The sequence below is a fragment of the Pseudogymnoascus destructans genome (assembly GCF_001641265.1).
Source record: "Pseudogymnoascus destructans isolate 20631-21 unplaced genomic scaffold scaffold_11, whole genome shotgun sequence".
Classification (NCBI taxonomy): Eukaryota; Fungi; Ascomycota; class Leotiomycetes; order Thelebolales; family Thelebolaceae; genus Pseudogymnoascus; species Pseudogymnoascus destructans.
In genome coordinates this window covers 920,790-936,540 of record NW_020167530.1, presented here as the reverse complement: position 1 = coordinate 936,540, position 15,751 = coordinate 920,790, and the positions used below count along the sequence as shown (strand labels likewise).

Here is a 15,751-nt window from a genome sequence, read left to right as displayed (position 1 = left end):
AACACGAAATACGTCACATCCAGCATAGCCACACACTCCCTCACAGACGCATAAGTTTTAACTGATTTAATTCTTCTTCCTTCACCCACCATAATCACCGGACCCCGTTATCGGGCCCTACTCGCAGCCGGTCCCTTCGGCGGCTCCCTAACCAGCATCCTCACCTTCCCATCCCCAATCTCATGCCCCTGCGCCAACAGATCCTCCGGTTTCTGCTGCACCTTCCGCACGTCCTTCTCCACATTCCCATTCGCATTCGCATTCTCCTTCCCAGCCGCTGCCTCCGCCCCACCACTCCCACCACTCCCCCCAACACCCCCAACACCCCCAACACCAGCAGCACCCTCCCTCCTCTCAAAACTCCTCGCATCAATCCCCAAAATCCCCCCAACATTATTCCGATCCCCCGGCACCGAAAACTCTCTATACGCATACCTCCACTCCCCCAGGAACCCCCTGATGGCCTTCCCAACCTTATCCTTCCCATTCTTGCTATGGTGTCCCGTCCCCGTAATCGCATACACGGGCCTCGCGCTCGCGGCGTGCTCAACGAGGACCTTCTCCAGGTAATCGACGGCTTCTTCGGGGTGCAGGCCGTGCAGATCGACGTAGACTTCTGCGGTGGAGGTGGAGGTGGCGGAGGGCTTGTTGCGGGATTCGTAGAGCTCGCGAGCTGCTTCGCGGTGCGCTTTGCGCATGAGGTCGTTTTCGGATTGGCCGCGCAGGCTGAGGGCTTTGGCGGCGCGGGCGTCGTTGCGGTTCCATGCTTGTGCGGCACTGTGGGGGGTGTTAGTAAAACTGCCTTCATTTCCTCACAGGATATTTTGTATTTTTGGGACAGGGGTGGGAGGGGGCTTACCTCTGCAAAAACTTATTCCTCAAGCCACCGTGCTTAATAGCATCCGACCTGGCCTTGAGGTACGCCTTATTCGCCTTCTCGCCCGTCTCGAGCCATGGAACGTGCTGCGGACTCGGGATCGCCTGGGCCGCGGCGGTGTTCTCGCCGTTGCGCATGCTGGAGGAGCTGCCGTTGCGGCCGAGCTTCTTGATTTCCTGGCGCAGGGCGCCGGGGCCGGGCGAGGGTGACATCTTGACGACTTCAGCGAGGGAGCTGGGGACGGGTGGCTCTTTGGCGTGGTTGCTGCGCTTGCCGTGGTGCTTTTTGCCTCCTCGTGTGGAGACTGCGCCGAGGGAGGGGAAGGCTTCGTTGTCGTCTAGAGCTGGTGCTGCGGGGGTGTCTCTGGCGCGGCTTGTTGGTCTCGATCTGTTGTTATTCGAGCCGTCGCTTGCGTAGCCCTGGAGGGCCTTGAAACCAGTGGGGGGCGTGAAGCCCATATTTGAGTAGTTAAAAAAAGCTGCGGTTTGATAAGAGTTTCCCCACTGATCTGGCGTTGGAGGCTGGAGCGATGGGAAGCTATTAGGGTCCTGAAATTGTATATTTGGCTGCGCATTTTGCAGCGGTGGCGTGCAGCTGCCGTCGAGGGCTAGGCGGTTCATGAAATGGGATGGGTCATGGGAAAATATGCATGTGTCGCCGGCGAGGCAATTGCCCATCACCCAGTATCTTCAGGGGTGTCAGTATTAAAACCAGGATGGTATAAGGGCTAACTTACTTGCAGATATGGTTGCTCAGGTCGTGACTAAACCGGCAATCCGCACGGAGGCACGACCCAGTCGAAAGCCAGAACCTACAAACGACACCGTTTCGCTGCTGTCCTGCAGGAGTGAGCGGTCTCGCGAGGTCTGGTGTCATAGATTTGCCAATCAATATGGCTTTAATTTCATTCGCATGGTTCTGCTGGTTCACGCTATCGGTAGGCTGCCCTTCCATAAGAGCGGCGATCGCTGCGCTGAGATCGTAGCCATGAATTGCTAACGCTACTTTGAGCTCTTCGTCTGACTTGGTTGGGCCAAGAACTGAGCGAAGCATATCCATAGGGCTCATATCTGTCTGCTGGGGCGGCTGTACAAACTCAGCAGCAGCAGCATTGAGTCCGCTATGGCCGCCACTTGCATTTGAGGATGCGGCAGCAGCAGCAGCATCGTCGTTGACAATCCAATCGACATTATCGCTCCCAAGGTCACCATATATATCTTGTGTCGGGCCCGTATCTGTTGGGAATTCGTATGCATTGAGGCTAGGACTATGAGGTATCGCAGGGCTGGAGAAGTTTAGCCTTGGCGATGGGCGAGGGGAGGTAAAGGGCGAGTTGATGCTCGATGGCTTGTTTCGGTACGACGAAGGCACGAATCCCGGGGGCACCAGGGGGCTGACCCCTAAACGGGGCGACGAGTTCGCGGAGGGTCCATTTGGCCGGGGTATTTGCCATGAGGCGGGTGATGCTCGTCTCAGGACTGTATGGCGCATTAAAGGAGGGGAGTTTGTATTTGTTGAGCTCTCGCGGTGGCGCCAAAGGATATCTAGGATCGCATTTTCTAGGCTGCTGCCAGTGAGGCTCGTCTCTTTCTTTAGAAGCTCCTCGAGCTTATCTGTCTTGTCTTCATCTTCGATGGTTGAGTCCCGGAGGATGGGGAGGCAGAGTTCGTAGGCCTCTTCGGACACCATGGTGCCGGGCCGGTCTTGAAGCTGGGTATTAAAACGAGGAGGCTGTGAGTATTAACAGGGCCGTCAACGGCCTCTGGGTGAGAGTCAAGTTGTGAGAAGAGGTGGTGCCAACCAAGGTAGGAGGTTCACGATGCCCAGGTGGGTAGCTGCGTGGAGGATGTTGGAAGTGATGACGATCGTTGCCCGGAGAAGGAGCCAAGTACAAAAGATAATAGGCCTGTGATGACTGCTCCGTGACGCGACGGCTTGCAGCAGTGACACTATAGTGAAGACGCCGGATATCTCGTCACATTGTCGACATGGACTGTTGGTAGGCGATATAGATAGATAGAAGGTCTGCGGGAAGTCGGAGGGGGTAGCGCGGACAATGCGCGGACAATGCTGGGGGGATGGCGGTGATCTCAGATGTGATGGGCTCAGCTCACCACAATTAGTACATCTCCGTAGGGCCATTTTAGCCGCAGACACCAGGTACTCTCTCACCATCTGTACCTGCACCCCAAAAACCCCACCTATGTGTTTGTTTACTGTGGTACGATGGACAGATGGGGATCAAGAGGACAATTAGAACAAACGAGTATAGTTTCAACAGAGGCATTATTAGTTGTTAGATGACAGCGGGTCTGGGGAAAGGCCTGGAATATGTGATACATGTCCTTTACGGCACAGTAGTAGAGGGACTCGACTCGTAATTGCCGAAGAGGGATACCATACTACAAATACTGTACGCAGGGCGCAGGGCGATAAGTGATATGAATAGAAAAAGAAGCACGCCGGCCGAGAGTCCCCACGAACGGAACACGGGATGTCGTCCTCCCCAAGCATTTGACATTTGACGCAAAGACATCCATGACGTCTCATGTCAGTCAGCCTCACGAGCCTCACGAGCCTCACCAGCCTCACCAGCCTCACCAGCCTCACCACCAATCCACTCCCTCCCTCCTCCATCAGCTCGAAAGTGGAAGTGAACACGATCACACAGGGAACGCCAATCAACCGACGCCTCTCTAAGACATGCATCCCTAATCAGGCCTTCATGGTCCCTCAGGAATCCCCTTTCTCTTAGCCGCCTACGCGCATCGACCTTTTTCGCTCTCGCCCCGTCCTCGTCGTTGTCCTCGACAATTGTCGAAAACCCAACCCCCACGTTATTTCCGAGCGCGACGAACGCTGGGAATCGCATCGAGACGAAAGGATATAAGCGCGACGGCTTCTTCAATGATCTTGTAATACCAGCGACAACACATACAAGGACACCCTCCACCACTCCACCACCAACCCGCCTTCCCCGGCCCATCCGGCGCGCACCTCAACCATGTCAACCCACGACACAACCGCCTCGCAACACCTCCTCCCCTCCCCCTCACCCCCTTATCCCCCTCTCCCCCGGCCTCTCCCCTCGTCTCCCCCCGCCCCTCCTTCTCCCGCCGCCTCCGCTCCAGCGCCTCCCACCGCCGGCGCCCCTCCCTCTCCACCCCCTCCACCTCCACCACCACCTCCTACCTCCTCAAAGCCAAGATCCTACAAGACAAAGCCCTGGCGCTCTGGGCCTCCGCAACCCTAACCCAACGCATCCTCTTCGTCGGCGCCTACATCTTCTTCACCACCATCGGCATCCTCTTCATCGTCTACTCCGAGTCCCTCTTCGCCGCCTTGGCCCCTGTCGCCGTGAAATGGCGCGCCCTCTCCGGCGGATGGCTCATCAGCTTCGCCCTCATCTTCATCACTGCTTTCCCGCCCGTCATCGGCTACACCACCGCCCTCACCATCGCCGGCTTCGTCTACGGCATGAAAGGGTGGTTTATCTGCGCCAGCGCCAACGTAATCGGATCCTACTGCTCCTTCCTCGCCAGCCGCACCATTCTCTCAAAATACGTGCACCGTCTCGTCGGGGAGGATAAGCGCTTCGAAGCCTTCGCATCCATCTTAAAGCACGACGGCATCAAAGTCCTCGTGATGATCCGCTTCTGCCCGCTCCCCTACAGCATCTCCAACGGCGCCATGTCCACGCTGCCCACTGTGCACCCGCTCGCTTTCACAGCCGCGACCGCGATGGCGACGCCGAAGCTGCTTATTCATGTTTTTGCGGGGAGTCGGCTGGCTGCTATTGCCGAGGCGGGGAGCGAGATGGATCGTACGACTAAGATTGTGAATTATGTCTCGATGGCTGTTTTTGGGATCCTGGGCGCGGTGCTGGGGTTTGTGATTTATAGACGGACGATGGCTAGGGCGCGGGAGCTGGAGGCGCAGGCGATTGGGGGGGGGGGGGCGTGGGAGGGGGATGAGGAGGAGAGGGTTGGTCTGGCGGATCCGGTGGGGTTCGATGAGGATGATATTAGTTTGTGGGATAATGATGATGCGGGGTATAGGGATGATTGGACGGATGAGGAGACGAGGGTTGAGACGGATGGGGGGAGGTGAGGGTGGGTTGTTGGGAGAAGGGCCGTGGGGAAGGGGTTGTAGAGATATGGGTGTAGATTGTGGCTTGAAGTGGTGTTTGGGGTTGGCGTTGGCGTTGGTTTGGATATCCCGAATCATCATTGAAAAAGATCGATAGAAGCGGGTTCTGGTTTGTACGGCATTATTATGACAGATGAAGAGATAAACGAAGAAGAATACATATTTCTGCTGTATAGCTACAAATAGACGGTTTAGATGAAAGGTTCTTAGAGAAGTGTACATTAAAGGCTAAGCTAAACAGCTAAATACGTGCGCCGGTCTTCTTCCCATGGAAGCCCCCGTAAGAATCAACGCTCAAACCCATGCTACAATCAAAATAGAATGCTAATCGCTATCAAAAAAAAATCTACGCAACGTCCGCCTCGTTGCTTCCATCATCTCGGTTGGTTGGCCCCAGCCTGCCACTGCTGCATCAATGCCATCGCCTGCTCAACAGGGTATCCGATGAACACAGGCCCTGTGAACAGCATCTGCGGTCCACCGTTATTACCCGTCGTCGTGGCAGCCTCGGGCTTCGCTATGAACGCTGGCTGCGATGTCGGTTCCGGCTGCGGCTGGCTCTCGTATGTTGCGCCGAACCCCGAGTCTTGCGGTGCTACGGCAGGGTGGTCTTTGGGAAGCGGTGCATTTGGGTCCATGTTCTGGCTGAATGGGCATTGCCCCGTTGGCTTCGCCTGAGGGATATCCTCTCGATCAGACGATGCAGGTTCCTCTGTCACTTCTTCCGCTTTTGCGCCGTGGCCGAACGGGCTCACCGGCGCCTGGCCGTCAAAGTCGCGGGTAATGGCGGGGGCGGATGGCGAGGCTTGTAAATCGTTCTCGGTGTAGTGAGGAGCAGGTGGGAAATCGTATGGCACTGAAATACCCCATGGGCGGCTCGGAGACTCGCCAACCCTGACCTCATTCAATGGCCTGTCGTATCGCCCCTCGCGCTCTTCTTCATGCTCGGTAGGGACGTTGACCGTTGCTTCGGCAGGGTCGACGCCTTCTTCACTGACAGCCTTCGCCCAGCTTTCGACCCGTCCGTTGGACCTCTTATCCACTTCGTATTCTTCAATTTCGTCTTGCACAGGTAGCATCGGCTGGTGCTTCTGTCCCAGTTGCTGCAGCATGCTCACCATGCTACCGTATTTTGCATCCAACTTCCTAGCGCCTTCCTCGTTCCTCGTATACCGCTTCACGCATACTTCATGGCTTCGTGGGATTTCATGCTTGTGGGTCTCAAAATATCTTGCGACCTCTTCGGGAGAATGCTGGTCTAGGAAACGTATGGGGCATTTGTTGGAGCCGGCGGCCGATGGAGGCGCGGAGACATGTGTTTCGGCATATAGTGCTGCGCATATGGGATCTGTTGAGTGATGGGGGGTGTTGTCTTCCGTATCGGGGACGGCAGTGGTTTCCTCAGCGGTCTCCATCGCCGATACTTGGCTTGATGAGTCCCGGTTCGGGGCGGGCTTATTGGATTTTTGAGAGAATGGGCACATCAGTTGGCTTTTTCTGCCCGGTACTGTGAAGTCTTGTTCATGGAATGTTGTGAAGGAGGTTCCACCGCGGGAGTTCCTATTGTTACTGCTCGTAGCTATTGAGGCACTGCGATTACCAACGGCAGATCTATTCCAGCCCTTAAGAGAAGCTATGAGCTGTGACGCCTTTCGCCCATCTCTTATAGCCTCAGCCGTCTGCTGCTTGGAGTTTCCGGACCGCCGGGGAGGTAGCGGCACCAGTGACGTTCGGTCCTCTGCATTCACTCGGATGTCCGCGGGAAGCTGCAGCTTGGCTAGAGTGCTCGAGATATCTGGATCATCAGACGGCGCGTACTTGAGGGCTAGAACTTGATACTATGAAGATGATAGTCAGCGGGCAGTCTTCGCAAATATATAAACGTATTCATGGTGATGAAAGAACGGTATTCAGGAAACATGATTGGTTTTTGTCGGTCGTTGTCACCAGAAGCGACTCCAGATCTAGAGCTAAAGTGTCTCATCACATCGTGTGGTTGGGGGGAAGAAGACAAAGGAATGATGGATTATGCATACCTGTTCGTGTGCAAAACGTAGCTTGTGTTCGAGAACGGTCTTCCTATCGCTCAACAGCTGAACTTCGTCAGCCAGAACATTGAAGTTCTCGGTCAGTCTTTTCATGAGCTGATCAAAATCGGTGTCTCTCATGTGGCTCATGATCTAGATAGAAAATAGGACCTGGTTCAGTCGTCCTATTCCCATGTAAATTCGTTGAAAAGAGAGAAGGGAAGGGAAGGAAAGGAAAAGGCGTGGAGAATCGGTTGACGACAATTTGTAGTCCAGTAACTTAGTCTTTGCTTGGCGCCTACGAGGGGTTGATCAAAGTTAGCTTTGCCACTAGAACAGCCCTAGCTTCATTGATAAGCATACCTTACCGGCGCGCCTCATAAATTTGGAGTGGTCCCAGGACGGTCCGGGGACTCTGAAAGGCGCTCGGACCACCCGTAATGTGGATGGAGCCAGGAGCGGTCCTGGAACGGCGGCCGAAGTAAGACCAATTGGTAAAAAGACCGTTCCTACGGTCGGAATAGAGCGATTCAGCAATGTTCGACAGTCGTCGGCTTGACACTGCCTAATCCGGTGATGCCAAGCAGTACTAGAGTACTACTAGATTATATTAGTATTAGAGCAATAGAATCCTTGTTTAGTACTTACCATACCTCCTAATTAGGCAATATCAAAAGTTTGGTGATATTGACTGTATTGAACACTGCTGAATCGCTCGGTGTAGAAAAGTTGGATTATGATCGGTCGTTAGATAATTCTCCCCTTCCGGCCATACCCCCTATGGCGTTCCCTTTGTAATCCCCTATGTGACTAGAGCCCTTTGTTCCCTCTGTAAAATACTGGCCTTTGATAAATTTTTCTACTTCAGTAAGTGCTTTGGAACTGGGCGGGTGGGGGGAGAGGTGGTGGCGTCCGAAAAAAGATACATTGCGGTACGTCTATTGCCATACAAATATATATGTAAATGGAAGTACCTATATGTACCCTTTTGCGACTGCCACCACTGCAAATTACCCCTATTCGACCACCACTTTCGTTATAAAATATCTTTGCGACGTAGCTACTATATTGTGTAAAAATAAAGGAGGTTATAGTAATATAACCTAATGTCGGATACTGAAGAGCTAGAGTTGATTGCTCTTACTGTTTGCGCAGCAGCCTTACTTGTTCGACGTCGTCGCCAGCGCTGATATTATCAGTGGCTTATACGGTCTTTATATATAACTCAACGCCCACAAGCCTGGATTACATACGAATATGAGAAGTTCAACTGGAATCTACGATCGTGGGGTAGTCAAACTCCAGGGCGGGTAGTTCACAAGTTCCGGTAAGTAATTGAATAGGGGTTGAGGTTTGGGGTATAGGTTCTTATACTATTAAGGTTTTCAATCGAGGAAATCGCCCGGCTTGTGCCACTCCTTCAGCTTTATAAAATTGAATGGAGAGACCGGGTAAAGCCAGACTTAGAGACTGCTCTTTGTGTAGTCCTAGCTCGCCTTGCGTATCCAGGATGTTGGTCAACCTGCGCTGATCTTTTTGGGCGGTCGCCAGCATGGCTCTCTACAGTTTTCAATGACGTAATGAGCCACTTAGTACATGAGTTTGAGGCTGTACTCGAGTGGCACCCATACCTTACATACAAGAAGCTGTTACAATTCAAAGAAGCGATTGAAGACAGTGGTGGGTGTGGTCAAATATGGGGGTTTGTCGACGGAACCTTCCAAGGCTTTTGTCGACCAGCAGGAGACTCCGAAGTCCAGCGGCAGTGGTATTATGGATATCAAAAGAAGCACGGAATGCACTTCCAAGCAATTGTAACCCCAGACGGGCTTGTATCGTCCTTAATTGGACCATATAACGGACCCGCAAATGACTGGCGAATATGGCAGGATTCTGGCTGCGTACAGCGGATCCGGCGTACTATAGGAGGAAGAAAGGATTTATATCTTTATGGGGACCCTGCCTACTGTTGTACAGAGGGTATTCTAGCCCCATATACTTGCCCTCGTGGTCATCGATATCTTCCGCAAAAGCAGAAGCAGTTTAATAAGGCGCTATCGTCTGTAAGAATTGCAGTAGAGAACGCCATTGGGTTAACACAACAGTTATGGACATATACAGCATTTGACAAGGGGTTACAGTCACAATCACAGCCTGTAGCTGCTCACTTTAAAGCTGCAATACTGCTGTCAAACTGTTATACCTGTATTCATGGCAATTTGATCAGGACAAGGTTTCTAGTACCACCACTAACAGTAGAGGAGTATCTTTGTTATAATAGCTAGCTACGATATATACTAATTACTTGACTCTATCCAACCCTCTACTTCGTTGATCCCATTGTGCTGTGAGCTCTTAACTGGGATGCTTCGCCAGATAGGCCCATGAAGCGCTTGCTTGTCATACTGACATTCGTTGCACTCAGTTTGCTATCAAACTCAAGAGCAAACTTAGAAATCTCCTCCTCAAACCTACAAGTCACCATACATATCTTGGCTTATCACACCAACAACAGAAGCAATACTACTCAACGATTGCTGCAAACTCTTCTACTACATCTGTTTATGCTACATACATCACGGCATATCATTTGGACACTCATTGAACAAGTTATTAAGAAAATCTCCTCCTTAAGGGGGTGGGCCAATACTACCACATGGCATATCTCTACCAACTAGAGGCCTAGGAACATGAACGATAGCTCTAGAAGCTTCTACAACCCTCTATGATTCATTACACGTCATCGCTCCTTAGTTACCCACAAGATTGGTTAAGTTATGACATAATTTGTCTATAGGTACTCTGACCTTGGACCTCCTTTTCACTTCCTATAGGCTAGGAACCCAAGAGATGGTTCTATGGGATTCTCTTACGTTCACTACATGATTAGCAAGCTAGTTGTGGGTCGCACTTGATTTCTAATACATTTACCAAGCCTGGTTAGTCATGGAAAGTCATGGAAAATAAGAGAACTACACTCCTTTGGCATAAATAGGATTGCCCTTTCCTTAAGAAAGGGCAAGCAGACAATACAGTAAATCGACTAGCACATACTTCTACGTCTTTTACAAGCTTCCAAGCATTCATCTTGTTACTCCTTGTTTCTGAAAAGTCAGTGAGGTGTTAACCTCTGACTTACCCCTGAGTTCCCAGACTCAACATTTGTTGCAACTTGTCTAACCCACTTCACCACATCATACACCTGATTGCTGCGTTGTGGAATAGTCTAAGCTACAACCCTTTGGCTCTGTTTCCTAAGACAGTGTGTTGTCTTAGTAAATTCATCCCTTCCTTGGGTGGCTAGATTCTCATATCTGGTGCACTCACCATTACACCTTGCCTGCTTCAAGCTTCAACTATTTCTATAGCAGCACTTCGATACTACAATGGAGGACGACCAAGCTCCTACAACTACTGCTGAACAGCAGATGCAACAACTGTTTGCCTTTATACAAACTATAGCAAACAAACTTGAGAATTTGGAAAACACCTTTCAAGCCAACACTTCAGCAACACAATCTTCAACTCAGACACATCATACAGAGCTTCCCACAGCTCCTCTGGCTATTTCGAGTACCCCAGGTGCACTTCCTAAAGTGCAAACACCAGATTTATACCATGGAGACAGGAGGAAGTTGAAGGGATTTCTTATGCAACTGGACATCTACTTCACCCTCAGGCCTCATCAGTTCACCTCAGACATTCAGAAGATCTATTTCGCTGCCAGCTACCTCCGTGGATCTGCATTCAACTTCTTTGAGCCATATCTTAGAAGACTTAGTGGCAACAACCAAAATACCACTACACCTTTGATTACCTCTTATGACCAGTTTCAAGAGGAACTTACCAGGACCTTTGGAGACATCAACGAAACTGCTACAGCAGAAAGAGAGCTACAGAAGCTATGTCAAAAGACCTCTGCTGCTCAGTATACAACAGAATTTAGGAGAATCACTTCTCACTTGACTTGGAATGAAGAAGCCTTAGTCTTCACTTACTACCAAGGGCTCAAGAGCTCTATTAAGGATGAACTCAGCAAAGAAGAACGCCCTACAACACTTCAAATGCTTATAGAGAAAGCTGTCAGACTTGATGATAGGCTTTTTGAAAGAAGAAAGGAGAAGAACCAAGACTGGCATCCAACAAGAAATTTCAACAATTACACCTCTACACCAACTGCTAAGGACTCAGCACCTGAACCTATGGACTTAGACGCCTCTATAAAGAGATCTACAGCAAATCCAGCACCTCAGCCTACAGGATACCCTCAAAAACTGAAAAGGGGTAAACTTACCCCTCAAGAAAGAAAACACAGAATGGACAACAACCTTTGTTTATACTGTGGCAAAGGGGGACACAGAATTCAGGAGTGCTATTCAGCACGGGGGAGTGCTGATTCAAAACATATAGCAGCCTCAGACACAGTCACAACTGCTATTCCTGAAAAACTTGAAAAATCCCTAGCAGGCACAACTTCAACTGAGACTATAACTTCTCCCCTAGACAACAAAGATGTGTCGATGGTGCTTTCTCAGAGTCTCACACACCTGTTAATCCCTATTCAACTCCATTTCAAACAACAGGTGTTGTCTACAAGGGCTATGATAGACTCAGGGGCAACAGGCAACTTTATATCTCAAGACCTCATCTTGACACACCAGTTACCTACAATTCCCAAACGCACTCCAGAGTTGCTCCGAGTCATTGATGGAACTCCTATCAGTTCAGGTTCCATTACCTGCAACACCCCAGTACTCAAACTTGAGATTCCCCTAGGAAAATCAACATTTTCAGACACCATCTCTTTAGATGTTATACCAATGAAGTACCCAGTCATCCTAGGTCTTCCATGGCTTCAAAGGCATGATCCAACTATCAATTGGAAGCATTTATCGCTTGGGTTTAGCTCAAATCCTGAGCTCAATACTGAAAAAACCCTTCAAGCCTCAGTTACCCCTATTCAGGTCCAAGACTCAAACTTGTCCCAGATCAAGGATTTTGACCAAACTATGGACGATATATCATCTCTGATATGGGTTAAACCTTTCCAACCTGTCCTGGAGATAGCAGCTACTTCAGATTTGGAGAAATCATCTCAGGAGGTCATTTTGCCTTTAGCATACCAAGACTACCAACATCTTTTTGACAAGGCAAAGGCATCAATTCTGCCAAAGCACCAGCCTTATGACCATGAGATACCACTCGCAGAAGGCTCAATGCCTCCCTACGGCCCTATCTACTCTCTATCTGAATTAGAGCTGAAAACTCTCAGAGAATACCTAGATGAGAACCTTAGTTCTGGCTTTATCAGACCTTCTTCCTCACCAGCAGGAGCTCCCATTCTCTTTGTCAAGAAGAAAGATGGCTCCTTGCGTCTCTGTGTTGATTATAGGGGCCTTAATGCAGTCACTGTTAAAAACAGATATGCTTTACCCCTTATCCCTGAGCTCATAGATAGGCTCTCTTCAGCAAGGATCTTTACCAAGTTAGATCTCAGGGGAGCTTATAACCTGATACGCATCAAGGAAGGTGATGAGTGGAAGACAGCATTCAGAACACGCTATGGTCATTTTGAATACCAGGTAATGCCTTTTGGGCTTGCCAATGCACCTGCTTCTTTCCAAGCTCTCATGAATGATATTCTAAGACCTTACTTGGATATCTTTGTTGTTGTCTACTTAGACGACATTCTTATATACTCTTTAGACACTCAAGAGCATGTTCTACATGTTAGACAAGTCTTAGAGAAGCTATCTCAAGCACAACTCTTTTGCAAACTTGAGAAATGTCTTTTCCATATGTCTCAAGTTGATTTCTTGGGACATAGAATTTCAACAGAAGGAATTCAGATGGACCCTGAAAAGACAAAAGCAGTACAAACGTGGCCTATTCCTTCCAGCATTAAAGAGGTTCAGTCTTTCCTTGGGTTTGCCAACTATTACAGGAGGTTTATACCAAGATATACATCCTTGGCTTTACCCCTTACTCAATTACTTCACAAGGACACTTTGTATCACTGGGATAAGACACAGCAAGATGCTTTCGATGCTCTTAAAGGAGAATTTAAAGAAGGGAAAATGTTACTACACTTTAACCCCTTGAAACCTGCCACTCTTGAGACAGATGCCTCAGATTTTGCCATTTCTGGAATCTTATACCAAGCTCCAAAAGACAAACAAGAAGAGCTACAGCCTGTGGCATTTTACTCAAGAAAGCTATCAGCAGCTGAACAAAACTATCCCATTACAGACAAGGAACTGCTTGCCATAGTATGTTCTCTAAAGCATTGGAGATGCTACCTTGAAGGGGCAAACTATCCTATCACTATTTACAGTGACCATTCAAACCTCTTGACCTTTACAACCACTAAACAGCTCAATAGACGACAAGCAAGGTGGTCTGAACAACTAGGAGGTTTTGACTTTGTTATAAAACATGTCTCAGGGGCCAAGAATCAAAGAGCAGATCTCCTCTCAAGAAGACATGACTACCAAGATTCTGCTAAAACTAGCAATACAAAGGCTCTGCTAGACTCAGCAAAGCTTATAGCAGCATCTTTAAGCAACCCTAGTACTACAGAGGACTTAGGGGTAAACTTATCCCCTCAAGACCAAGTTGCCCCCATTACCTCTTCTCAGGAACCAGAGACCTTTAAAGACTATACACCCTCAGCAACACTTCTTAAAGCATTCAAAGATGCTTACAACCATGATCCCTTTGCGAAAAGAACTTTGGAATACCTCCAGAAGAAAGGTTCCTCTCTTGAGAAAGTTGGACTACAGAATTTCTCAAAAAATCAGCATGGACTTCTCTTATTCAAGAACTATATCTATGTCCCAAGGGATAAACGATTACAGCTACACCTCCTACAGCAGTTCCATGATGCTCCAGCTGCAGGGCACTTTGGCTTTGCAAAAACTTATGAACTTCTAACAAGAAAGTTCTACTGGCCTAGTCTAAGGACTACTCTTCAAGACTATATATCTTCTTGCACTACTTGCAACTTGAACAAACCTACACGGCAAAAGCCCTATGGCCTCTTGCAGCCTCTACCTATACCAGAACGCCCATGGGACTCCATATCCATTGACTTTATAGTCAAGTTGCCTCCTTCTATCCCAAAAGGGGGTGCTACCCCTTATGACTCTATCCTTGTGGTGGTAGAAAGGCTCACAAAAATGGCACACTTTGAGCCTTGCAATGAGACTATCACAGCTTCTGAACTTGCGTGGCTATTCCTCAAGGTGGTCTTTAAATATCATGGAATTCCTGGACACTGGATCTCAGATAGGGGAGCAGTTTTCACTTCAAACTTTTTTAAGGAGTTCTCTAAACTCTTAAACATGGAACAACGCTTCTCTACAGCTTATCACCCTCAAACAGATGGCCAGACAGAGAGAGTCAACTCTGTACTTGAACAATATCTAAGAATTTATACAAACTATGCTCAAGACAACTGGGCAGATCTTCTCCATCTTGCAGAATTTGCTTACAACAACACAGTCTCTAACACCACAAAAGAGACACCTTTCTATGCAAACTATGGTTATCACCCTAGGTTTGAAGTGGCAGAACTGAATTGTCCTGAAAATTTCAAAAACCCTTCTGCTACTGAAAGAATCATCTACCTTAAGGGCCTCCAGGACTATCTCAAGGTTCAAATACAGCGTGCACAAGACGAGCAGGCTCAGGCCTTTAACAGGGGGGTGGTTGCACCACAATTCAAAGTTGGTGATCAAGTCTTTTTGTCTAGAAGACATATCACAACTACTAGACCTTCAGACAAACTTGATACTAAAAGACTTGGACCTTTTAAGATCACAAGGACTATTGGCAAGAATGCTTTCGAGCTTGCATTACCACCTACTTGGACTATCCATAATGTCTTCCATGCATCTCTCTTGTCTAAGGCACAAGAAAGTTCCTTAAGACCACTTCAGTCTCCTCCACCTCCTGTTCTGATCTTGGATCAACCAGAATATGAAGTAGAGTCTATCCTTGACAAAAAGACACTTAGAGGTCAGGACTACTTCCTCGTTAAGTGGAAAGGCTATCCTACAAGTGACAACACTTGGGAGCCTAAGAGAAATCTAAAAAATGCATCTAAGCTCATTCTAGAATTTCTTTCTAAGAAAGCCAACTGGCTAAAGGGCAAGCAGACAGCCAACAAACGTCCTTAAAAGGGGGATCATGTCATACTGACATTCGTTGCACTCAGTTTGCTATCAAACTCAAGAGCAAACTTAGAAATCTCCTCCTCAAACCTACAAGTCACCATACATATCTTGGCTTATCACACCAACAACAGAAGCAATACTACTCAACGATTGCTGCAAACTCTTCTACTACATCTGTTTATGCTACATACATCACGGCATATCATTTGGACACTCATTGAACAAGTTATTAAGAAAATCTCCTCCTTAAGGGGGTGGGCCAATACTACCACATGGCATATCTCTACCAACTAGAGGCCTAGGAACATGAACGATAGCTCTAGAAGCTTCTACAACCCTCTATGATTCATTACACGTCATCGCTCCTTAGTTACCCACAAGATTGGTTAAGTTATGACATAATTTGTCTATAGGTACTCTGACCTTGGACCTCCTTTTCACTTCCTATAGGCTAGGAACCCAAGAGATGGTTCTATGGGATTCTCTTACGTTCACTACATGATTAGCAAGCTAGTTGTGGG

The 15,751-nt window shown here is 48.7% G+C and overlaps 3 protein-coding genes across 3 annotated transcripts; all 3 read right to left on the bottom strand.

Annotated features, from left to right (window-relative positions):
• Nucleotides 1-44: 44 nt before the first annotated feature.
• VC83_05123 (uncharacterized protein) lies at nucleotides 45-3,163 on the bottom strand. Its single transcript, XM_024468748.1, has 4 exons — nucleotides 3,050-3,163; nucleotides 1,614-2,986; nucleotides 860-1,564; nucleotides 45-777 (listed from the first exon to the last, which is right to left on the bottom strand). The coding sequence occupies exons 2-4, from the start codon at nucleotides 2,564-2,566 to the stop codon at nucleotides 108-110; spliced, it is 2,328 nt and encodes a 775-aa protein (XP_024324021.1). The 5' UTR covers nucleotides 2,567-2,986; nucleotides 3,050-3,163; the 3' UTR covers nucleotides 45-107.
• On the bottom strand, nucleotides 3,158-3,955 carry VC83_05122 (uncharacterized protein). The gene has a single exon (XM_024468747.1). It carries the CDS (start codon nucleotides 3,861-3,863, stop codon nucleotides 3,429-3,431), a length of 435 nt encoding a protein of 144 aa, XP_024324022.1. The 5' UTR covers nucleotides 3,864-3,955; the 3' UTR covers nucleotides 3,158-3,428.
• Nucleotides 3,956-5,240: 1,285 nt separating this feature from the next.
• On the bottom strand, nucleotides 5,241-7,278 carry VC83_05121 (uncharacterized protein). Its single transcript, XM_024468746.1, has 2 exons — nucleotides 7,063-7,278; nucleotides 5,241-6,864 (listed from the first exon to the last, which is right to left on the bottom strand). The coding sequence occupies exons 1-2, from the start codon at nucleotides 7,201-7,203 to the stop codon at nucleotides 5,401-5,403; spliced, it is 1,605 nt and encodes a 534-aa protein (XP_024324019.1). The 5' UTR covers nucleotides 7,204-7,278; the 3' UTR covers nucleotides 5,241-5,400.
• Between the last annotated feature and the right edge of the window lie 8,473 nt (nucleotides 7,279-15,751).

Bases quoted from the DNA above. Each gene is read 5' to 3' on its own strand.
- VC83_05123 (XM_024468748.1), bottom strand. From the start codon at position 2,566: ATGGTGTCCGAAGAGGCCTACGAACTCTGCCTCCCCATCCTCCGGGAC. The intron at 1,565-1,613 runs GTAAGTTAGCCC...ACACCCCTGAAG, and splicing joins CTGAGCAACCATATCTGCAA to ATACTGGGTGATGGGCAATT. The intron at 778-859 runs GTAAGCCCCCTC...CACCCCCCACAG, and splicing joins AGGAATAAGTTTTTGCAGAG to TGCCGCACAAGCATGGAACC.
- VC83_05122 (XM_024468747.1), bottom strand. From the start codon at position 3,863: ATGGGCCGGGGAAGGCGGGTTGGTGGTGGAGTGGTGGAGGGTGTCCTT.
- VC83_05121 (XM_024468746.1), bottom strand. From the start codon at position 7,203: ATGAGCCACATGAGAGACACCGATTTTGATCAGCTCATGAAAAGACTG. The intron at 6,865-7,062 runs GTATGCATAATC...TCATCTTCATAG, and splicing joins TACGTTTTGCACACGAACAG to TATCAAGTTCTAGCCCTCAA.